Source organism: Melospiza georgiana, chromosome 1 (assembly GCF_028018845.1).
Source record: "Melospiza georgiana isolate bMelGeo1 chromosome 1, bMelGeo1.pri, whole genome shotgun sequence".
NCBI lineage: Eukaryota > Metazoa > Chordata > Aves > Passeriformes > Passerellidae > Melospiza > Melospiza georgiana.
Genome location: NC_080430.1, coordinates 43,645,102 through 43,669,969, shown reverse-complemented (window position 1 = coordinate 43,669,969; position 24,868 = coordinate 43,645,102). Strand labels below are relative to the sequence as shown.

Genomic DNA, 24,868 nt, shown 5'->3' with positions numbered 1-24,868 from the left:
TATCTTCTGCCACTTCAGGTCAAGTATTAAGCAGGATTTTAAAGGTGTAAAGACGTTTGCATGAACTAAGAAATCTCAGATTCACCACGTGAACAAAGAAAATGGAGATCTAGGTGGCATACATAGAAAACCAGGTAAAGCCACAAAAATGTGGATATCCTGCAAATACAATACTTAACTACCCCTTCTGATGGAATGCTAAATGAGATATGCTAATTTAATTGTAATATTATTATAGATTTGACTTAGTGTAGAATACAACACATAAGCAGATCACAGAATTGTTTAGGTTGGAAATGACCTTTAAGATCATTGAGTCCAACCACAAACCTCACACTGTCAAGTCCACCATTAGACCATGTATCTAAAGACAAGATAAAATGTCAATGAACACACAATTAGGAAACTTTATTACAGAAGGGTTAGCAGATATCTTAAATGCAGAACAACATCCTTAGGATTTTAACTGTGTGGAAAAAGCCTTATAATTCAATCAATAATGGAAACACACTTTAAACTTTATCTCAAACTGACCACAACTGAAAGAGCCTTGTTGTGAAAGCATCCATATCTGAAGAGGAAACATATCCAACAGTCACCATGTACATCCAGCCTGGAGGAAGCTGGGTCTGGTACAGGCAACAACATCCATCCCTTCAGGGTGGGAAAATAACAGGAGAGATGAGCCCACTCCCACATCCCAAAACACAGAAAGCAATGTCCCAGCCTCTGCAGTGCCCATGCCTCAAAAGGCCCACACTCCTTCCCTGGGAACATCTTCTGATTTTCATCAGCAAAACCTTGCTGGCTTGCATTGTTACACTGTGAAAAGCAGCCAAACACTGGATCTGAAAGTGCAATAATGGGGAGCAAGTGAGGAAAAAAAAAAATCAAATCTACATCTAATCTAATCTAAAAATCTAATCTGTCTAAAGAGAGCGAGACTCAGAGCAAGAGGAAAAACAACCATGAAGGTGGAACCCTCCAGGATTCAGGCACGCAGTGGGAATCCCTTTTTGAGCTTTACTAGTGACTGACAATACACCACAGCAGTGTTTATCTCAGTCTATTTCCACTGATTTTTTACAACCCATCTCGTATTTGTTTATATCAATGACATACTTTATTATTATATAATTTGGTTTATTGGATCAGATGCAATTCTTAAAAGGCAGTGTTTCTCAAAATGTACTTTGTTTATTGAGTAAACTGCAATATGAATTATTGCCTAGGTAAATTTGCTTGTTGAGAAGGAAGCAAAATAAATATAACTCTTCTAATGTCAAGAATAAACAGGTCTGATAAAATAACAGAAAAACTGTGATCTAGGAATATATGATCAAAAGTTGAAGCTTTTAACTAAACAGCTTCATTTTACAAAGGCAATTTTTCAGTTAACTGCAGTTAATTATAATTTTATTTAGGTTTTGAGTTGCCACTATGGAGAATTGTAACATAACCCACAACTGTGTGTTCTATTTCTATCTATGCTGACCACTGTAGGACTGCCACTTCACCCTGGTAACTCCTCAGTACAAGGACCACGTGCAATTCGGTAAAAAATGCATCACCTCTTACTGGGTCTGTAACTGGATCTGAAATTGGTCACAAACAATGAAATTAAAGGAGTGCCTGCCTAATTAATGATGCCTTCTATTCTACTTATCAAATGGCAAAGAGAGAAGGTACAGCTCTGCAAATGGGAACCAAAATGAAGAAGAGGAGACAACCCTCATGCAAAAAGCTTGCAATAAGCTTCCACACTATTAAAACTGTAAGGGAAATATGGTAACAAAGGCACCACATGCCTATAGACAGAGCAAAGTCACGCACTATTACTGCTGCTTCTTTTCTGCAGTTGACCTCTTAGCAACAAAAATTCAAATAGTCATTCTTTACATTTTATCCATCATATTTGGACACCAGTGTCTGCATGGTCAGGTAATTTAGAGACATGCATCTCTCTGTTAGAGAAAAAGGAAGCTGGTGAAACCATGAAATACAGTTAGTCAGCATACACTAATCAGTACTACCTAGAAGAATTTTTAGCTCTAGCTAAGGAAAGAAACACAGTAAATTAAGAGCATTTGATTTCTCTGGGAAAATCAAGAGAACTACCACACTTCCAGTGAAAAGCAACCAAGTCCTGTTTGGTATTCCTCCTTATATATACATGCTTACTCATTATCCAAAGCCTTTCAGACCCAAATATTACCACAGAACTTCTAAAATTGAATTGAAACCTGGGCTTCCCATGTCCACTGTGGATTTATTAGTCAAGGCTTAACTCCTTTTCAATACCAAGTATTGCTGCATAGCTTCTTCAATCAAATGCTGCACTTTTGTCATCCCCCTGGACATTACTGACTTCCTAGTTATGCCAGAAGAGCCAGCAGCAACTTGTTTTCTCTGTTACCCAAAATATCCTATTCATTGTTCATGAACATTCACAGACACTGAGAACTAATCCCCGAGTTAACCACTATGGATTCAATCACTATATGAGCACTGTAATATCTGCAGATGGATTAAATATAATTTCATTTTCTGAATAAGCACTTTAACTAATTTAACCTTGCTTTAATATTTTTGAATGGCAATGAGATTTCTTAAATTTGCAAGTGAAATGGATGATTCACTCTCCATTTCCATCAGCAAGTCACAATTACAGCATTTACAAATATTTTTCAAGATGCCAAATTTTCAAATGCTCTGACATATGCACTAACACTGAACAGGCCAACTCATGATGAAAACAGTTTATGCTTATTTGAAAATTAACAATTCCTAATTAGTATCCCAAAAAATGTTGAATATATTTTCTAGAAAGAGAACACTGTTGAAATAAGTTAGCCTCAAGGAATAAAGTTTATATCATTTTCTTCTGCACTACGAAAAGTCATTTATACAAAGGGGCATAACTTAAATTATTTTTGGTCAACCATATGTGCCAATTTTGGAAAAAAACCCCCAGTAATTAAAAGGCAAAGCAGAGCAACTGTATTATCTTCCATAGAGCCAAACAAGTGATTAAATTGAATTATTTATTTAGATAAAAAAATGCATTTATTGTGAATAATTCTTTGGGATACTTTGGGTAGCCATCTACATTGACTTAAAAAGGCAGAATAAAAGTAGGCATTGATTAATAAAGGATGAATTTTTCTCTAAAGCCATATTTTTGAAAATAGAACTTTTTCTTAGAGAGAAATGGAAAAATAAAATGCAAATACATTTATAGTCCATTCATATGTTTCAGCTCTAAATCAAATACTAATAGACTGCGATTAAACACAAGGAATTTATGTCTTAACAGAAAAATTACTAAAAATGATGAAGAGATACTGACTACTACCTGTTAATGCACTTCTATTTAGTGATACTTTAGGGTTACATGTTGCATTATCCCCCTCTACTGTTCACCCAACCGTTTTCCTGCAGCTCAGTCTTGCTTAAGAATGCAAGTAAACATCATGCTGTCCCTAACTTAAATGGGATTTTTCAGAAATACAGCAAGGACTAAATAATTGGTTTATTTGCTGCATCTTGAAAAACTTAAATTGCACAACAAATCTTCTAAACCAGTATTGTGATTTCATTACACAGACAATATCCTTTACAATTAACTGCTCTCTGCTAGTTAACATTTGCTTTCAAACAAGAGGAGACACCATCACAGAACTCAAGGCTGAATGCAGAATTTTGTCTTCAAGCTTTTTAATATGATTAAACATCTCATAATTGCCATGTTATAACTCTTCACCTGGGCAGAACATCTGCCAAAAAAGAATTTTCCTTCTGTAAGAACTAATTTGAATTTTTAAATTAGTTTCAATCAGAAATTTTGAAGAAAGATCCTCATATCATGATCTATATTCATCAGTTCACAGAAAACAGACTATTTTGAACAAGAGGCATTCTGAAGGAAAACCAGATATACTAAAAATGCTGTAAGAACGCATTCCACATAATTTCAACTAAAACACTTGTTAATGCAAAATTTAACTGGTTCCCTTTTGAATTTAAATATATTTGTAAGCAGAATTATGTTCCTTTCACTGTTGCAAGGATATTTATATCAACAGTATTGACCTTCCAGAGGAACTCATTCCCAAAAGTAATTTAAACAGTAATTGCTGCAACTTTAATGAGAAAATTCACTCTCCCTACTTGACTCTTTCCATCAGGCATCTCCTTCAAAGTTTATTTTTGATATGCATTCAAGTATCTATAGTACAAAAAAAAAAAAAAAAAAGGAGAGGACTGTCTAAAAATATAAAAGCGTGGTTTATAGATTTACAAAAGAACATTACTAAACAGTCTACAATCAAAGGCAAAGGGAATCAAGCAACGCTGAGGAAATTAATTGCATATAACATCCATTGTTAGATAAAAATCTTTCAATACTTTTAAGCCCTTCTGAGTATGATACTCTGGTCTTAACAGCCAGTGAAACACATGCGATTCAAAACTTAAGCAACTACCCAGAAACATTAAAAAGTTTTAGAACACTTGAAGGGCACACTGTGGATGTAAGCAAAACAATGAACTAGGAATTACAGTTACTAGTAAGTCACATAAGCACAGCAACAAAACAGAAAAAAAATAGGGAAAAGTACAGTGACTGTCCAGCAAATCCAGAATTTATTCCACTCACTGCAGCAGTTTTATCATTAAAATGTAGTGAATGCAACAAAAAACTGGAGACTCATTCTGCATGGAAGAATTTCAAACCACCCTGATACAGGCTTGAGAGGAAACACCTTGCCAACAAGGGTAGCCTGTAAGACAATACAGTAGATAGACATATTCAAATATTTCAAACACCTACAGTATCTTTGAGGCAGGTGGCCACAGCTCAACCTAAATAATAATACTGCACCTCTCCCCATTTTCTTACTAAAACTAGCTTACAAATGCATGAAAATTAGTTTCAGCAAAATGAATGAGACAGAAGCAATCTCAAGGCATTTGCTTAATTACAAAATCATTAAATTCTTTCTCTGCCATGCACCTCAAAGAAAGGCAATTCACCAATAACGCCTTAAGCACAGCTCTCCACCCAGTGTTGAAAATGTTACTTGTAGACAACTCTCAAAACAATGAGCTCATCCACCAGCTCTGCTCACTGCCTGCACATCAGAGCAGAAGGTGGTGAGTGCTGCAGCACCCAGCTCCTGGGAGCTTGGCTCTGTGGGGGACAAGATCCATTGTAGACCCAAGCAGTATTTCCCTCAAGGCACGCTGCCTCCCACTTACATGTGCGCTAAAGACCTGGTTAGAACCCTCCCCAGTCAAATGGGCAAGTCCCACCAAAAAAGAAAAAGTAGGGTACTTACTGTTGCAGTAAGGTAGAAAAATCATAAAGACTTCATAAAAACGAGCCTGCCCTCCTGGAATTAGTAGCCGGCCTTGTCAAAGCTAGCATTTTGAAAGTTCCCATGTGAAAGCAATCCTGTTGTGAGCAATTCATTAACATAACAAGCTATTCCTGGGTAAAAAACAACTTGCACCTGCATAAACTGATTTTGCACCATTACATAGAAAAATGAAAACTATCTTTCACAAAAAACTTCCCTGCACATATACACCAAGAGTTTGAGTGACCAATCAATACAGAAAAACAAATTGTTACTAACAAATAAAATAATTGGCAAGAAAACTACTAACCAATTAGAGCCCCACACAGGATCTGTAAAAGTCTATAAAAAGGAGTTCTGTGAATAAAGAATGGTCTTTAAACACCATGAAGAAAATGGACTCCTGTGTGATTTATTCCCATACTTAGTCTAAGAAAGGTGTACTAAAAGGAAAGCAGTACAAAAAAAACCCTTAAAAATAAACACCACCAAAGCTCACAAAGGTGACTGAGCAGATGTAAAGGTTGTATCAGACAGCACTGAGGAGGATTGCACAGACACCTGTGTTACACAAGCCAAACAAAGGGTCTCAACATGTTCCAGTATGGATCTTTTGCTTCCAAAGAAGCCACAGAATGCTGGGTTTTATGGTTTTGGTTATGAGGGAACTAGAAAATTAAACACAGTAATTGCCGGTGTAAAGGACTGCAGCATGGCTGTGACTTTAAACTGCCAAATCCATCACCAGCATGGGCAGGGTGAAATCTCACATCTTGTGCTTCAAAGCCAAGCTACCCTGCAGCACCCACAGAACCTTATCCAGCACAGGAGTGTCCTAAACTTTCTTCCATTGAGCTGGAGGAGCCCTACTGTGCCATGCTGGGCTGCAGGAAAAGCTGGGCACTGACAGGGATGCAGGAGGTAGGGACTACAGCATCTTCCCACATGGATTCCAGTCAGAGCTGCTTTGGGTGAGTCCAAGGTTATCAAACTTTCTTTGAATCAGGATTGTATTGGGCTGCACTAGATCTGAAATCATTGTGGCCACAGCTGGGACTGCCTGCCAAACTTGAAGGAAAACATTCACAGTTTCACTCCCTCCATTGCAGGTGTACTCTGAACTACAGCATGAGAGCATCAGCTGCCCTTCCAGAGCTTCAGCAAGGAAATTACTCGGACACTTAGCTCCAGGCTTTGACTGCTGTAACACTGCTCACAGAATATGAAAGTCATGCTTGGCCACTCAAGTGGAAAGCTCATGAAGGCTCACTTCTCAAACTGCTCTAGCTAAATCCACAAGGTCAATGCTTTCATGGTCTCTTATTTGGGCCAAGCATGACCGTACCCCGTCAGCAGGCATGGCACTGCAGCTGAGCCTTACATGAAAAAGCACAGGTATACGTGACAGAACCAAGCACTTTTCACTAAGAAAAGCTTATTTAAAAATAAACCACAATCAGGAAGGTCCAACAGCAAATGTACCTTTGATCAGTTTTCAAGAGGATCGTGAATATTCTTTCACAAATCCAAAATGCCCTATGAATTCCAGTTTTACTTTCTGGGGTTTTTTATTAAACAAAAGAGAAGAATAAAGGAAAGCAGCGTAATTAGATGAATATGCACACAACAAATGGCAGGGAGTAATTTGTTTCTGTTTTAATCAATTCAGCATCAAATGACCATTCCATTGGAATACCTTCAGAGAAGCAAATAGGCAGCAAACACAGGGATTTGACAACACAGCAATCTGCTGACTGTCACTTGGATATTCATAAGGAACAAATCGCTCCCACCTTTAGATTTTATATCATTTGTTATAAGAAGTCATAAATAATTGAAAGTCACATGATAAATTATTCAGCTAAGCCCACAGTTTCCAAGGAATCCTAGCATGAGTCTGGATTAAAGCTATAATGCAAATGAGATGCAGAATTTGAGCTGACACCCCGCAGTTTCCACACATTGGAGCAGTCCAGGGAGTTTGGCTCTTGTCAGCATGTCCCTTCCACCACGGGGACACATAAATACCTTGTGAATATTTATGAACTAGCAGTCCCTATTGCCTGCTGTGTGCTTCAGCTGCTTGCCCATACTTGGTTATGAATCAGTGACACTTAACCCAGAGCTTCCCTCGGCACAATTGATCAGGACATTCATTTTCTTTAAGTGAAGGTGCTGTCCTTCAAGGCTAGTGCTGAACTTATCTCTGCTGTAAACCATTTTGTCTTTTACCTGTTTTCGTTAACAGAGAAAATATTCAGGGGGACTAGCATAGAAGTGACTGCAGGAATATTACTTAGGTGCAAAAATGCTGCTACAATCCTGCTACTTTCTTTCTAACCTTACCAAGTTATCTGCTTTGGTTAGGTCTAGAGCCATACTGTCCAGGAACAAATAAATATCAAATAATGCACAAAGTAAGACATCCTGTCTAAACTGGAACTAAGAAGCTTGCTTTGTACAGATGTGTCTCCTGTGCTTAACTAACTTTAGGGTCTAAGATATGAATTCTGATCTAGTTGCTTCCAAAAGAAGGGGAGAAATTGATAATCTCTCTCCTGTATAGATTGTTGAGTACATGGGAGACTTTGTTCATAGTGAAGAACCTCCCAGGTTCTGACCTCTCTATGAGGGCATTCTTTTTGTTCTCTACTCTGCTGCTTTCACATAAATTGCAGGGACTTGTATCTGAGATATTTAACCCCCGGTCATACTCAATGAGAATCTTACAACAGGAACAAAAGTTCTTCCACCAGAAAATAAAATTTACCAAAAAAACAAGCATTCAAAAAAACAACAAACAAAAAACTAAACAAAAAACCAACCAACCAACCAAAAAAAAACCAGATAGGAACTTAAAGCTACAGGCAAGGAATGTGTCATAGAATGCAACACTTAAGAGGGACTTGTAGTAAGGGATCTACATATGGCACTATACTTGTGGTACTTCATAACTTAATGTTTATAGATTAGACAAGTCAACCATATCATACTGATCTAGTATGGTCTGAGGAAGGCAATAATCCTGATCCCATCCATACAAAGAACTGGAGAGAAGCATGAAGATGGCATGTACTTCTTAGAAAGGCAGGCACTGCTGGCCTGAGCAGCCCTGAAAATCTTATGTGAAATAAATCTGTTCGTTTGAGGTATGCCCCAAACAATCAACTCTCTCTTCTTCCCAGCTGAAGCAACTCTGTGCATAACACTTCACTCACCACAGATATGATCCTTGAGAGGCAACAAAATAGAAGGCACAACCTAAAACTGTTCCTAGAATCATGCAGAAGCTTTGCTGAGCATACTTGAAATCAGACAATAATCACTGTTAGTCTCTGCATTAACTCATTCTGTAGACAGTGACTAATGGAAAATCAAGAGAGATATCCCTGAACAGCTCCCGTAGCAATATGTCACTTTTATTCAGAGTTAGTATTCCTATGATTTATTCCTATATTTTTTCAGAGTGCTTTAGACTACTGTAGTTTTCAGGAAATTATCTGTGGCTGTATTTACACAGTACATAACACTCAGCACATTCTAGATCATCTCTGAAACAATAAAAATAGAATTCTAATTCTGCAGAAATCACAGTTCTGTTGTTTGTGGGTTTATTTCTATCAAAGTGCCTTCAGAGCTGTATTAAGATCATTCTTTTTAACCACGTAGATTTTCATTCAAAAATATCTATAACATAAGCAACAACCAGTACGGTTCCATATGAGATTATCTGAAAGCAGTATTGAAATGTGACTCTAGCATATTTTAACACCTTAAAAAACCAGCATTTCTAAATCCTACACTCTATATCATTATAAATATAATGATAAATAACCTGTGTTTTCATGCTCAGCTGGGACAGTATTTTTGTCATCCACTAGCAAATAAGTGGCAGAAATTTGGGGAGATTCCCTCGTCGATTCACGCTTGAGGCAAGGAAGGAATGAACTGTGATAGGCGAGCACCCCCTCGTGATGGAAGGCTTAAACACAGCATTGTGCATCTCAGAGCACTTGGGCTGGTTAAATGCTGATGTATTTCTATTGTACTGTGGTCACAAAAAGAGACTGATAAAAAATTAAAACTAAAACCAAAAACATTTCATTTGATATTCAGTCTCTGTCCTGAAGATAGCAGAGCATAGACTCAGGCTCATCCCTAACAAAACGCAGGCATGAAATGCTGCAGGCAGTGAATGTTTGTTCAAGGCAGTCACTCAAAATTCTTAAGAAAAAAATGAAAATAACCACTTAAAAGCTTATGGCATGTTCCTTGTTTTGAGGTTTGGCAGGTTGTGCTATAGCAGCAAATGTGTGAGACCCACATTTCATTATACTGTTAATATTGCAAGAATAAGTTTAGCAACAGTTGAATTCTGAAGTGTCCTAGAAGTTCAGGTAGTTCCTGTCATCCCATCTTTTAACATAAAAATAAAATGAAAAATACTGGTTTATTGGTTTTAATGAAATATTTCATTGAAGAACATTTTTTTGAGAAAAGTCTGTGAGAGAGTCAAAACTGCTTAAGCCATGTGAAATAAAGCTAAGAGCTTAGAGGACACTAACTGTAATCCAAGGACCTGAGAAGCTGCAAACTGATGTAGAAGGAAAACAATTGACAGAATTATGTCTTGGTTACACTCTTACTAAAGCAATATTGCCAATAATGGGTAGCCATAAGTAGCAAAAGTGAGGCACAAATGAATCAGAAAAAGCCTTTTAATCATATAAGTGCTCAGTAATGTGTCCATCAATAAGGACCAGTAAATCCCCCCTTTTTAAAGGAATTATATATTTCTGGCTGAGGACCAACTTGATTAGATGTTTCTGACTTTAGACAAAGAGCCTTACAAATATTTTTGAATAAAACAAAAATATTTATAGTTAAATTTCACTTGGTGTAAGTATTAAGGTAGACATAAAGTTCTACACAACAGAAGTCCAGCCACAAAAACCAACATCAAACCCAGACACAGGAGTGTCAACACTCTGAAAATGTTCTTTTCTCATTGTGGCTTCAGGATCCCAAAGGGTTTATCAATAAAACTGATGAGACTTCTCCAAATTCAGGCAAGCTAAAAAAATTATCAATTAGCAATTAAAAAGAAAAATTCAAACCTTCTACCAGTTAGGTATACAGCAAATAGAAAGGTGTTTACTGGAATTTCTGTACCTCTTCCTTCTCAGGTTGTATTCAGACAACTCAGTTATAAAATTAGGTCATTGATACTGTACAGGCTTTTTTTTGAGACCCCTCCAACAATCTGAGTCTTTACAGTAACACAGAATCAATTCCTGAAAGCATCCAATTAAGCATTATCAAAAAAATCTGCCTCTACCTTACATCCTCACTAAAGTCAGACAGTTAAGGTTGCAACATAACACCAAACTGAGAGATGAGACACAAATACAAACAAAATATCTACAAAGCAAGAAATATGTTCCAAACATTTTTATTTAAAGCATGTGAAGGGTTTACTTACAATTCTTCTCCTTGTTTTGCTTTTTTGTCATTAACCAAATACACACTTCCAAAGCTTCCATTGCCAAGTTTTCTCTGAATAGTGTATCTTCTTGCAATCACAGCATCTGAGCAAGCAGAATTAAATCTGGCAACAGTGATATGCTTAGCAGTTTCTTGAAATTTCAGCATTTCTCTGTGTAACAAAAACTACACAAATTTCTCAAGGATGTAGCTTTCAAATCCTTTTATTCTTCCATGGATGTTCACAGAAATCACTTGAAACAGAAAAATATTGATTTGTCAATGTATATTTCTTATTTAACTTCTCATTTAATTCTGTGGCAGTGTTTACAGTACCCAGCTTGCAGCAAACACAAATTAAGTGGAATCATTAGGTGCTAAACTGCAGGCAGCAGACTTGATAAACAAACTCCAGATAAAGTAGATGACACAGTCAGTCTTCCTCTAAATGAACCTTAAATTAATTCACTGAACTGATAGCACAGTTCCCCTAGATATGGCACTCTTCCTCACCACCTGTCTTTATACCACCACAGTACCTGACACCAAAAATATATGCATTTCAGGATGCTAATTTCAAGATTTTTGTACATATTGAAGCATAACCTCCACTCCTAATTTGATTCTCTCTCATCTCTGTTTTCTCTGCTCTTAAATTTACCCCTCAGATTTCACCATCTGTTCCTGTGCTGACCTCACAACTTCACCATGACTCACTACTAGTATCTTCTGCAAATCAGTTTTACAGAAAATCTGCAAGACTTCCAATCAAACCCAACTCTGCCTAAAGTTCATTTCTCCTTCACTGTGCCCTTTCATAACTCCCCTTTCCAACCTTTCCAACAAGTCAGCTTTGGTTGGGAATTCTTGTCTAACTGATTCTGCAAACATAAGGACTGCAAAGGCCAAAGCTCTGGCATTTCTGTGGTTTTCAACTGCTCAACACGAGCTCAGAGTAACATTGTTTATTCAGCCTTCCTCATTCCAAATGAAAAAGGGGAGGTGTTTCACTGCACATAACAAAACAATATTGTTTTCATTGCTTTATATAATGCTACATGCATCATTTTGCTGGAAGATCCTTTGGAACAAGCAAAGGTCTTGCAAGATCAGTGTTGCTATTGTTACCATCCACCAGCACTGCAGAGCAGCAAGCCCACACTGGCTTTGCTCACCACATCATTTCAAGGCCAAGGCAAGCACATAAACAGGATTTTCCTTGTCTTGGTGGTGGTTTTGGAAGAGCAAAGACAAACTGCCTAATTTTAAAAGCTGTACAACTTTAGGTTACAAGTCACTGGCTTCTCTGCCAAATGAATGAAGAGCCTAAATTAAGCTAACAGATTTGCATCTTGCAAAAACAAAGTGTGTGTGTGTGTGTGTGTGTGTGTGTGTGTGTGTGTGTGTGTGTCTACAGGCACAAGAACCTATTTACCTATTTTCACACCCATCTGCTGAGCTGCTGTCACACTGTACCAAAAAGCCTGACATTGCACTGTCACCATGTTATGAAACACAGATAAATTTTAATTACCACAGGACATCTTAATAATACAAATCCTGCATGTTTTTAAACTACAGCGCTCCTAATACTGTTTCTTTGTTCTCTTTCAGCAACACTGACAAGAAATTTGAAATTCCAATGCTAAGGAAAGAATGTCAGCTAGAAAATTATTTCTCTGTAACTCCAAATCTGTCTGAAGGAGCTCAAATGGATCATGTTGAGGTGTAGAGGATGGGAGGGCAGAAAGATGAACTCCATAAAATATTATGCTGCCAATTCTAGAAAGCTTATGCAATTTTCATTTACTGTTATATTCTCATAATTACTGTGTTATGCATGCCTTCATAAATTCCTTTGGAAACAAGTGCACTTAGAAAAACTGCTGAGCTATCTACACTTTTTTTTCTTTCTAAAGTCACTTAACACAGCTCGCCTTCAAATTTTCCTACTTACTTGGGCCTAGGAATGTACGACAATCCTTTACACCACAAAACCATGCTTAAGATCAAGTAGCTCTTGAAGTTTAAACTGAGTTTAACTTCTGTGCTTTATTTCTAATAATGCCTCCCACCTTTCACTCTCTATGCTTCAAGTTCCTTCCCTGTATAACAATAGTAATAGTTATCATGTAACTTTGTGAAATGCTTTAGTGTCTACTGCTGAAGAGTGTTATGAGGCCGGGGCCAGTGACTGCCATTGTGGCATCACAGGTGCATTTTAACGGCACAGAGAGGTGGATTGCTGAGCACTGCATTGGGAAGAAATGCCTTTTAGGAGCCAACAGACCTTAAAGATTCACTCAGCCATAAGACTGATGGATTCTTCAAGAAGTACATGAATCACAGCCTCTCCTAACTCACTCAAACCTTTAGCCCAAACTTCCTTGTGTTCCTTTCCTACCAGCGCCCACCTCCCACTGAGCAAGTGTTTCCCAAGAAGCAACATCAATTGCTTCATTAAAGTTCAATAACCCAAAGCAATCAAGTCTGCAGCTCTCTTTTCCTAAAAAAAAATCTCAGTATGCCCTATCCAGTATCTTTGGTAAGGAGTTTCCTTTGTCCCATCCACCACTCCCAAGTCCCATCCCAGAGACAGGCAGCCTGCTGATGCCAACCAAACCAATGCAATTACATTGTCTGGTTCACTATTTTTTAATATTTTCTTCCCTGGCTAGAGTTAAATCTTCCTATTTGTGTTTCAAACTAAAGGAAAGTTGCTGGTTAAGGTTTCATAGCTCCACCTACACATGCTGAGTGCAAACCATCTCAGCTTCTTCCCTGACCTTTCTCAGTTTCTGTAAGATTAACCTTCAGGTTTCTTCAGCAACAGCTAAAATACTCTGACATTTTCTGCTTCCAATATAATCCCTTCTTTGCCAATCAAGGCCATTTTCCAATTTTATCATATTTTCTTTTTATTCCTTACAAACCATTGTGTTACATTAACATTTGCCACCCTCCACTCCCTGCAGCATACATTCTAAAGTCTTTAGCTCTAAATATCTTCAGTATTTACCACCTTGATTTTTTTGTCTTGCTGATGACTTCACTGGCCTGCTCCTTTAAATGTTTTGAAAATTAAAAAAAAAAAAAAAAAAAAAAAAAAAAAAAAAAAGACAAAGGAGAGATTTTCCTTGTTTTTTTTTTTCCTTAATGGAAAAAAAATTATAAAATTAACTTTTTAACACTGGCTCCATTCTTCTTTTTAGCAACATCTTTATGAACCCAAGGCTATAGCGACATCACCTCACTTAGCTCAGTTTTTTACTCTTCCTAGAGAAATGATAACTAAATTTTAGTATTAGTGCTGGTAGCAGAGGAGTTTGAGGATGACGGTAAAAGGGGGACAAATGCACTCGACTGTCAAATTTAGCATCTCTCTGGCGCACATTCGGGAAGCCGAGATTCCCTAGCACAACTTCAGGGATGTTATTACCTTGTTTCAAGACTGTATAAGACCCAAAACACCGGGTAGTACCCACATAGCGAGGAGCGAGGGCGGCGTCCCCGTTCCTCACCCCTCCGGGACAGGCGGCACTCCCCGTGCCGCAGGTCCGCGCCGCTTCCCGCCGCTCCAGCGCCCGTCCCGCCGGTGGGGCTGCGGTGCCTGGGGGTGCCCCGTGTGCCCTGGGGCTGGCCTGGGGCCGGCAGGGCGGGAGCGGCCGCCGCTCCCGGGACCCTCAGCGCTCCCAGCCCGTCCCGCGCCGTTGGCGGCCCCGTCGCCAGGAGACGGCGCGCGGCGCCCGAGCGGGAGGAGCGGGAGGGGAGGGAGGAGCGGGAGGAAGCGGATCCGGGATGGGAGGGCCATCCCCCCTGCGCGGGTCACTGCCGGCACCGCTTCCGGCGCCATGGGCGTCCAGGGGCTCACGGGCTTCGTAGAGGAGCGCGGCGTGTTCTTCACCGAGCTGCGGGTGCGGGACACCAAGCTGGTCATCGACGGCAGCAGCCTCTACCACTGCCTCTGCTTCGCCCCCGACGCCGACTTCCGACGCGGCGGCGACTACGGCGCCTTCGCCGCGGCCGTGCGCGACTTCTTCGGCGTGCTGCGAGCCTGCGGCGTGGCGCCCTTCGTGGTGCTGGACGGCGGGCGCGGCGCCGAGGACAGGAAGCTGCCCACGCTGCGGGGCCGCGCCGCCGAGCAGCTGCGGGCGGCCCACGGGCTGTCCCGGGGATCGGGCGGCTGCCTGGCGCCGCTGCTGACCCGCGAGGCCTTCGTGCAGGCGCTGGGCCGGCTCGGCGTGCCCTTCGTGCAGTGCTTCGCCGAGGCCGACCGGGAGATCGCCGGGCTGGCCAACCGCTGGGGCTGCCCCGTGCTCTCCCTCGACAGCGACTTCTTCGTGTTCGACCTGGCGGGCGGCTACTGCCCTCTGTCCCACTTCCAGTGGCGGAGCGTGCGCGTCCCCGCCGCCGCCGCCGCGCCGCACGGGTGCTTCGTGCCCGCGCGCTGCTTCTCCGCCGAGCGCTTCTGCGGGCACTTCGGCAGCCTGAGCAAGGCGCTGCTCCCGCTCTTCGCCGTCATGCACGGCAACGACTTCGTGGGCCTGGAGGCGCTAGAGGCCTTCTTCAGCAAGGTGCGCCTGCCGAGGGGCTGCGCGGCGGGCAGGGGCGGGAGGCACCTCCGCCTCCAGGGGCTGCTGAAATGGCTGGCGCAGTTTGCGGAGCCCGCCGAGGCCGTGGACAACGTGCTGAAATACCTCAAGAAGCACCAGAGGGAAGAAATACGGGAGCTTCTGTGCTCGTCGATGGAGGACTATGCTCCGTCCGACGTGAATCTCGAGGACTTCTTTCAGAATGGGAGCTATGAGTGCGAGGCTGCCAGGAAAGCAGACGTGCCGCAGTGGGTACTTGATGCTTTTGCGAAAGGTAAGCTGGCCCCGTTCGTCATCAATGCCCTGATCCTTAGAAGTACCTTCCTCCGCGTTCAGGTGGAGAACATGCAGAGACCCAGTGCTCATGGCACGGCTTTGGCTATCCGACAAGTTATCTATGGATTGCTTCTGAGAGTATCTCACAGTACTGAAGATGCCTCTCCAAGTAAGCAGACCAACGAGCTGCCCGTTGTATGTGAGTTTGACAGATGCCAAAAGACAATTAAAAAAACATTTGTTCAAGCAGCAAGCCTACCCCCAGATTTTTGTGATGATCGTTTTCCTTTGGACAAGTTAATGGAGGTAAATGGTTGTCACAACAGATCATAGTTAACAGTGTGTCACGAGTGACACAAAAACAGTAACTACTGTAACACAGAAGTATCTGCGATATGAAGCTACATCAGGTTGTCTTCACTTCCTTTCCTTCCTGCCCCCTCCAAGTGTACTAAGACAAATTATGAGAAGTTGTAGTCTGTGTGTATATGCAATACTCCCTGCATTTTTCATTGGAAGCCCTTATTTCATCCTGTGTATTGTTAAACTAATACTTGCTTTTTTGGGAAAGGATTTCAGTTTCATGTAGTTTAGGAAAGTCTGATTTTAGCACTACAAAACCTAATTAGTATTTGATCAAGTTGTGTAATGTTTCAGAGCAGTGTTCTGAAACAAAATCTGACTCATGCCTTTTTACTAGAAGCCATTATTCCAACTGTGAATGCTGCAGCTGCCCAGCAGCTTTACCTGCCCCGAGTATGCTCCTGCTAACATGGCTCTCATGCTTGCCAGACAGAGCAGAACAGCACCTGAGAAACACCTGTAAACCACAGCAAAGTTGTACTAGGTTAGTTCCAGTCACCATTGTAGCACTTCAGTGTAAATTCTAATGATTAACACTGTAACTCTTGCCATAATGGGAAGTAATCTCCCATTCTCGAGGTTGCATAACTGAGGTTTTGTATGCAGAAATTTCTGCAACGTCCAGAAGTACAATCCATGTGTTTTAATTCTGCATTTTTAAGGCACATGTGCTCTATCCATTCTGGCAGTCAGATTGACTGTTGACATATTGAATGTTGAATGTTTTTATCACTTGCTGGTGGCTCCTTTGTAAAGGAACCAAGTCTATCACTGTTACACCCATTAAATGCTACAGATAGCTATGGGTCCATAGTACAGGTTACTTTACACAGGTTATTGGCACACACCTTTTAAACAATACGCAACACTTAAGAGTTTCAAAAAATCAAGTTTCATGTTGAGAGACATTAATGACACCTTACTTCAACATTGGTGTGTGTGCTGTTGGTTTAATGAATTTGAGCTTTGCTACTACAACAATTTTCCTTAGTGAATATATAGGAAATCTCGATTGAACAAAAGGTTAGAAGAAGAAATATTCAGCATTTAAAGCGCTCCAGGCAAAACTGATTTCAGTTGCTCTTCTGTTGTGGGAGTGTCTGCCTAAGAGTAGGCAAAACAGTCCTAATCAAGGTTTACAAAGCACTCAGATTGCAGCTGAGCAGCCTGCTGCAATTCTGCATGCATGGAGGTATGGACAAAGCTTATAACATCACTTTCTGGAAGTTTAATGGCTCAGCAAAAAGGGAACATGTGCTAGGAATGAATTACTTACCAGTTACTTTTATCTTTCTCCCTGATGTTTAACTGTGTCATTTTAAAAGTCTTAAGTAGTATTTAAAAAAATATTTCCTGTTCAGATTATCTATGAAACTGAAATAATTTTTTATCAAAAACCTATAGCGGTAACTAATTTAACCAGGAACTTATTGGTCTTTTACAAATTGCTCACAACAGATCAAGTCTCTTACCTCCACTGTTTAAATTTATTTTCAGGTGCCTGTTTCATGCCGTCAGATGCTTTTGCTGGAGACTCTGGGAGTGAAAATGAGTTCCCTAGAACCTTTCCCAAGTCATTTACAACTCCCTGTTGCTGTAACATGTTACTGGATACGTTGTTCAGAACCAAAAGTTAAGCTGAACCAATTAAAGGCTCTGCTTCTGATGATAGTTTCTGGAGAACTGCAGAGGATAACTGATGATCCAGGTATGTCTCCAAAGAATACAATTTTAGGTGTTAATCTAGTACAGAAATCCAGACTAAAGCTCATTTTTCCGCACTTATAGGGAGTTGTCCAAATTTAGAAAAATTAGCCTTGATTTGCACTATATCCTGAGGTGTCACACTATATGCATTGATATGCACAAAGAAAAAGTGCTAACCATCAATTTAACATTTTATATAGGTAAAACAGTACTTTAACACATTGTAAAACATTAATTTGCCTTCATAAGTACTTTCTTTAGGATCAAAATATTAATTCAGATATAAAAGTTATAAAAAATAAGCTTAACATGCTCAGGCATCAAAAAGCTTTGAAGCTACTGAAGCTTTTTTTGTCTATGAATTGCAAATTTGAAAGTATTATATAATCACAGAAATTGCTTCAGTAATGTTTATACCTGTTAGGGTTATGGACATTTCCTGCAGGAGTCCTTCTTTTGATGGTAAATATGATGCATGCCAGAGTTATACAGTTTCTTTAAGTTCTGGTTTATAGAAACCAGACTGACAAGGTTTCCAGGTAGGTTGTAGTGAGGTGGAAAGCTTGTTTGGATTTGATCACACAGAATCAATTAGGTTGGAAAAGACCTGAGATCACAGAGTCCAACCCATGACTGAGCAAAAACCACCCTGTCAACCAGACCATGGCACTGAATGCTATGTCCAGCCTTTCCTTAAACACCTCCAAGTACAGTGACTCCACCACCTCCTGGGGCAGCCCATTCCAGTGTCTAATCACCCTTTCTGGGAAGAAATTCCTCCTAATGTCCAACCTAAACCTCCCCTGATGCAACTTAAGGCCATTTCTCCTTGCCCTATCAATTGCTACCTGGGAGAAGAGACCACCCCACCTGGCTACACTCTCCTTTCAGGTAGAACCCGGGAGAAGACATTACTCTATATATTGCAGATACCTTTTGTACTGTTCACAGCAGAACATTTATTTCCAAGTTATTTTTTTATTTATAACCTAGATCCCACAGTTCTACCTGCTGAAGATGACAGTGTTGCATATAACGAATTTCTAAAATGGAAGGAAAAGAAAGTGCAAAATAACGACTTTGATTTAGATGCTGCACACAGTTTTTGCCAGTGGCAGTGCTGCCTTCAGATGGGATTGTATCTCAACCAGCTACTTGATACTCCTCTCTCTGAGCCAGACTTAAGTAGGTAAGGTTGTTCCAGAGATCTGCTTTCCACACAAGCCCCTCCCCTGATGGAATGAATGTTTCATTTTCTCTGTCAAACTCCTTTGGTTTACTTAGAGCAAAACTCCCTTCTTAAAAGGAGTTACAAAGAAAAATACAATTGGCATAGGAGTTGACTGTTGGATACTGTATGTTTTTGTCATCCAGCAACGTGTTTCTGTACTTGTCCTGTTGAGGTGCAATTTTAAATGCAGATTTTATCCTTCTTTTGGGCAGGCTTTACACTGGGACCCTTGTGCACAGACTGTATCAAGAGCTTAAATCAGCACCTTCAGTGGAAAATCTGTTTCTCTTATCTCCAAAAATGGCTCAGCTTTATCTGGTTTTGTTAAATACCATGGAGTCAGTGGTCTCTCCAGACTTCTTTCAGAAGATGACCAAGACCAAATCAGAGTCCTGCAAAAAAAGGAAAGCATCTCATAAGAAAAAAACAGCCACCCGACGTGCTGTGCCAGAAACTCAGCATTCATGCAATGTTAACAGGTTTGCAGCACTGGAAGTGGATGACTGAAAGCATTATTCTTGGAATAACTTCTAATGCCATGCTGATGAAAGAAGTAACATTAAAATATGACTGTATTGGAATTTGTTTAACTGTTTTCACACAAGTTCCTGATTCAATCTTTACCAAAAACCTTGCTTCAGGGGATTTTTATTTACCTTTTTGTAACTTGCATTTTGTAACTTATATTTGTATAAAAGAAATGCTGTCTAAAAGTTGTGGTGTTTTGTTTTTCTTTAAGGGTATCAGTCTAACTGAAAATGAAGCAAAGTTTTTCAGCATTTTAGAGGAATTCTTTTCCTCAACATTTACAGTTGGCTCTGCCACATCGCCCTGAACACTTCATTTACAAACAATCCAACTTTAAAGTTTGTGTTTGAGGAACACAGTGGTCACAGTCTAACAGTTGAGATTAAAATAGAAACTGACAGGTTTAAAAATACTGTAAAATCAGTCATTACTGGTGGAGTACTTTTACTGGCAGGGAGAGGTAGCTTTGCTCAGTGACAACTGAGTAAGTTGTGCTTGTATTGCAGGCTCTGACAATACTCAGGGAGAAACTTCAGATTTTATTTCTCCCCCTTCCCCCTGTGATGTGTTAAAGAAAGAGTTACATGCACACACAAAGCTGTCACATGGGAGCAAGTTTCTACAGGTTTGCTAATTCTCAGTAGTTGTCACAGTAATTGTGTAAATCCTCTGCTATTAAAGCTGTTGTCACTCTTATTCTTTCTACAATGGCTATACTAAAAACCAGACCTGTTGTGACTTCCCCTATGTACACTAATTACTTCATAAACCCTTGCTATCTCCATAGTAATACTGAAAACCAATTTTTTTTTAATCCTATATAATCTATTTCTCACTGCTTTGCGTTAGCAAACTTTCCAGCATAATTAGTCTATTTATATAAATACTTTTCTTATTAAACTATTGGTTTTCCTTATGTAAAACATAGTTATGTTTGTGCTTTTTGTTCTCAAGAATCCACATATATTTTCTTGCATTTAGGAAAATCATGACTTCCACTTCTAATCATCAAAGTTTTGCCCATAACTTAGCAGAATTCAAGCTTGATTCCTGCACTGTGTGCTCAAGTTTTCAGTCCTGCTTATGCTCCCTGTTACCTCTGTTCCCATGGAAATAACTCACAGTATTTTAGGATTTAGAGGAGAGATCTCCCATGCCATACAGTTGACTGTTAATACTGCCCAAATGTAGTCAATGAGAAAATAATGGATCTGCTTTAAAGAGAGAACTAGTTTTGAGATACAACCTGTCCTGGCAAGATATAACTTTTTTTCCAGTACAAAAGCTGCTACTTACTGAACTACCAGCAGATGGCACGAACACCCAACCACAAGGCAGAGCCTCACAACCCATTTCCTGTATAGGTTTATACGTACAGCAGCCTACAGCATCACATTTCCATCAGATGACTTTTAGTAAAAAGTTGAAAGGGGTTAGTTATTGATTTTACTAACTAAAACCAAAATTCTTTATTGTCCAAATCATCCTCTTCTCCATTATGATCCCATATGCTTTATTCTACCAAGCCTGTAATTCCCTAGTTTTTAATCAGAAATAGTCACCTTGAAAATAAGTCTTAAATATAAAAAGGCAGGTGTATTTGATTCCACTTTATTAGTGCTGGTGAGAAGAGAGATCTTTATTTATTCTAAATCCCATATCAGAAAACTGCTGGAGATCATAAAAATTCTTGAGAGTTGCTAAGAAACCATATTTTCAATTAGATAATTCAGAAGATTAGAATAAGGTCAAATATTCCACTCTGGGATTTAAAACACTGCTATGGCCACATGACATTTTGAGAATGCCTTTGGGAAAGCTGACTCAGTTAAGAATTACTGTAGTGGAAATATGTTCTCAATGCAGACTTCAGCTGTTCTTTATTGCTAATTGAATGATACAGATTCATGCAAAACCCAGTCCTGTAGGCTGAAGAAAATAATTACTGATTCTAGGGTTACCATGCAGAATTTAAAGTATTACAGTTTTCCTTTTTGACTCATTATAGGTCTTCCATCTTCTTTGAAGGAAAATTGAAAAATAAAGGGCCTTTACTTATTAAAAGCAAAATTCTTTATTCCATGCTTCAGTAGAAGCAAGTTAATTGCTGTTGCTTTTTTCTACACCATAAGAAATGCCTCTTTGTTTTTATTGAAAGTTCCCACTATTGATTCAACTGCTCTGGGAAAAAAAATCTCTCTAACCTGCTGTAAGGTGCTAATGAATCACAAGACAAGCCAGAAGAATGGCAATGGAATTCAGTCCAGGCATGTTTTATATATAATGACATTGAACTAGATTTATGACTTAATAGTATTTTGCCTTCCATTGGAAAACACAGCACCAAAACTTCTGGCAAATGTAAGTGAACTACATTCAACTAAGCCCACTCTGCAATAAGGCAAAATTTTTAAGAGACTGAAATTTTATTTGTCTAGAATAACATACCTTATTCAGAAAGTGGGACTTGTTCTGGGAGAGGGGCACTTGGTAACATTTGTTTAAAGTAGCATTTGTTTAAAGACTTTGCAATGACAATTCCAATCTAAGACAACAATCGAGCATTCATCTGTACTTACCTAGATTTCTGGGACTCCAAAACCAAGAGCAGATCACAAAGCAGTCAAATCCCATGGAGGAGTATCAACCACGAGACTTATGTGAAAGATACAGCTGCTGTCCCTTCACAAAATCAAAGTCTGAAAGATTCTTCATCAGCATGCACTGTCAGCTTTTACTACCTGTCTTTATTAATGAATACTAAGGATTTTATTAATGAAGTGTTCTGAAATTGGAAATAATAATCACTATTGAACAGTTACAGTCCCACTTGCCAAAGACAGTAATTGTTCAACAACTGTCAAATTTGTCCAACTTCTGAAAGGCAGAACTGCTGTAAGAAAGAAAGTTCTGCTTGAAGACACGAGCATTTCTGTAAGAGGTCATGTTGTTCAGGCCCTCCCAGCTCAGTGGTAACAGCCCCAGGAAAAGAAGAGGACCAAGTGCTGCAGGATCTTTGTCTTTACACAATCACATCTCCAGCACATTGGTAGTCCAGGTATTATGGGCATGCTGAGGGTCAGGAGGAGCCATGGATGAACTGCATGTATAAAGCAGACTGAATGTGCATTCATGTTCTGTCTGCAGCCCCATTTTCTGGCAAATTTCCTAGGAGTCCCACAGGCAAAAGGAAGAATTACAAGTCCAGTAATATTAACAAGGAAATTTGTACTGCACTTTTGAGCATGGCATATGGGGCAAGTCACAATAGCAACTGCAGAAATACCCCAGTGTCTGTTCATGACAATATCTCCTCAAATGACAGGAGGAGCACTGTGACAGCATGGGCCTGAGCCAATGCCACATTTTCAGGCTACAGTGAGGAGAGATCCACATGCACAAGTTTACAAGGGAAAGAAATACCACCGTGTCTTTGACTCTCCACGGAGACCTTTAGACATCCTTTATTCAATACGCTTTTAGGTGTTAGTCTTGCCCTGTTGTCATCAGTGTCATCTCATCATCCTTTCAGGAAATGCAAGGAACTATTTTGAAGGAAAGCACTATTTCCAAACAGTGAATATTAGAGTATTCAGACATTGTAATACATTAAAAATAATTTTACAATGTCAAAACAAATCTATTATAATGCTTTTCTAACCCCAAAAGTAAATCTGTAGGTTAAAATTCAAAGTTACCCTACCAGGAAAAAGGGATTTTTTTTTATGAACAGGAAGGAAGGAAAATGAAGCTTCTTTGAGAGAGGGATGGGTTTTTTTTGCCCAGCCAGGATTATTATATTAATTTTCTAATTCAGTACACTGCAGATAATTTCCATAATTATTGTCTTATAAATCACTCAAGTGATCTCACAGTCATAAGCTAAAGTCAATATGGAACAAGACATGAAACAAAGCCTGTATCTGCAATGATATCAAAACAAGCTCGTTCACTTCATGTAAATGCCAGTTTCTTTTAAAACAAAGAGACGACACACTTATAAGAAAAGCAAACATTTACTTCAAATTGCAGTATAGGCTTTTCAATCACAGAAAAAGAAAAGAAAAACAGTGATCCGACAGCGGTCACATCCTGTGCAAAAAAATAACCAAACTTGGGATACAAAAAAACTGTAGCACAAGGTACTTGAGCCGCTTACACATTGCAGGATAAAGTAAATAAATACAGTAGCTAGAATATGGCACTCTTGTGACAGACTCTAAACCCAGTGGAATGCCTCTGAAATATTTTTATCCTTGTATTAGTAGCAAAGTCCCACCACCATAAAAGTAGAATAGTACAATGCTTTAAATAAAAACAAACTAAAATATTTATATCTAAGAGAAGGATTTTACACAGTTATATCTTTTAAGTGCAGAAAATGGGACTTGGGCTTAGATCTTTCTTTAAATTAATCCCTGCCCCCTCCCCCCCACAATACCATTCAATCTTAAAAGTAAATTTATGTTTGAGGAAAAATGTTACCAAAGTTGCATAATTTCATTTGTTACTTCCACAGTTGGAAGTTAAATTCTAAACAGTCTTGAAACATGTAGTTCCTCATTAGCCAGTGAAACAAAGGACTTGTCAAAAGCCCTCAGGATTTCTTTATCCTCCAGATAGTGTTTTGCTTTCTCCAACATCTTTAGACAGCAATCGCTAAGTCTGCAAACACAAGAATGCAATATGCATCATACATCAAGAAAAGACGAAGTTGATGAAGAAGAACTTCCACGTTTCTGGATCTTTTCCTTGCTTCTTTCAAACTTCTTTATTAGCTCAGTCACTATGCACACAGAGGAAGTGAGTCCCAGAAGAAATAGTAAATCTGGAAAAGATAATTAGCCTTCTTTAAAATTGCTATTTAAGGCTAAGGGGAGACATAAAAAAGAACAAGACCTACGAGACTTACAAATTTTCTCCCAGTCATTGGAAAAGTTCAGGAGAAATAAAGCAAAATTCAATATTTTGCAGGCCCAGAAGATTAACATGCATGGTTTATGCACAAATCATAACTACACATAAGATACTAAAAGCTTTTAAAGTATCTCATAGACTTATTTTCAGCAACATAATTAACTTAATTCTGAAAAAAATAATATTAATATGATCAGAAATTATACTACAATAAATACATGTATTTCATTACAATCACTTAAATCCAGAAAACTACAGAAGCAATAAACCTTTGCCAACAACATTACCTATCTATAGCTTTTTAATAAATTTACCCTATGACAATGCAATCAATATTAAAGGATTGGATTTCTAAGTAAGGTGCTTATATTTAGAGAAAAAATTTGTGAACTAGTTAAATTAGCAGTGTT

General features: G+C 39.3%; 3 protein-coding genes across 9 annotated transcripts in view; 1 reads left to right on the top strand and 2 right to left on the bottom strand.

The window, feature by feature from the left end:
* The window catches only part of NEK11 (NIMA related kinase 11), an 82,309-nt gene extending 67,937 nt beyond the window's left edge, over positions 1-14,372 (bottom strand). The window contains exons 1-2 of one of the 2 annotated variants that reach the window (XM_058039761.1): positions 14,284-14,372; positions 10,843-11,098 (exon numbers count right to left, since the gene is read on the bottom strand). In XM_058039761.1, coding sequence (XP_057895744.1) covers positions 10,843-11,012 — 170 coding nt within the window. In that variant the 5' untranslated portion in view covers positions 11,013-11,098; positions 14,284-14,372. Of the gene's footprint in view, positions 1-10,842; positions 12,102-14,283 lie in introns of those variants that run through there. The other variant, XM_058039777.1, reaches the window with a different exon arrangement.
* Positions 14,373-14,695: 323 nt separating this feature from the next.
* Positions 14,696-19,678, top strand: ASTE1 (asteroid homolog 1). Its single transcript, XM_058018348.1, has 4 exons — positions 14,696-16,018; positions 17,573-17,783; positions 18,776-18,971; positions 19,226-19,678. The coding sequence occupies exons 1-4, from the start codon at positions 14,696-14,698 to the stop codon at positions 19,518-19,520; spliced, it is 2,025 nt and encodes a 674-aa protein (XP_057874331.1). The 3' UTR covers positions 19,521-19,678.
* Positions 19,679-23,538: 3,860 nt separating this feature from the next.
* Positions 23,539-24,868, bottom strand: part of ATP2C1 (ATPase secretory pathway Ca2+ transporting 1) — a 62,422-nt gene continuing 61,092 nt past the window's right edge. For all 6 annotated transcript variants that reach the window (XM_058018299.1, XM_058018321.1, XM_058018307.1 and 3 more), the window contains one exon: positions 23,539-24,369. In XM_058018299.1, coding sequence (XP_057874282.1) covers positions 24,233-24,369 — 137 coding nt within the window. In that variant the 3' untranslated portion in view covers positions 23,539-24,232. The remainder of the gene's footprint in view (positions 24,370-24,868) is intronic.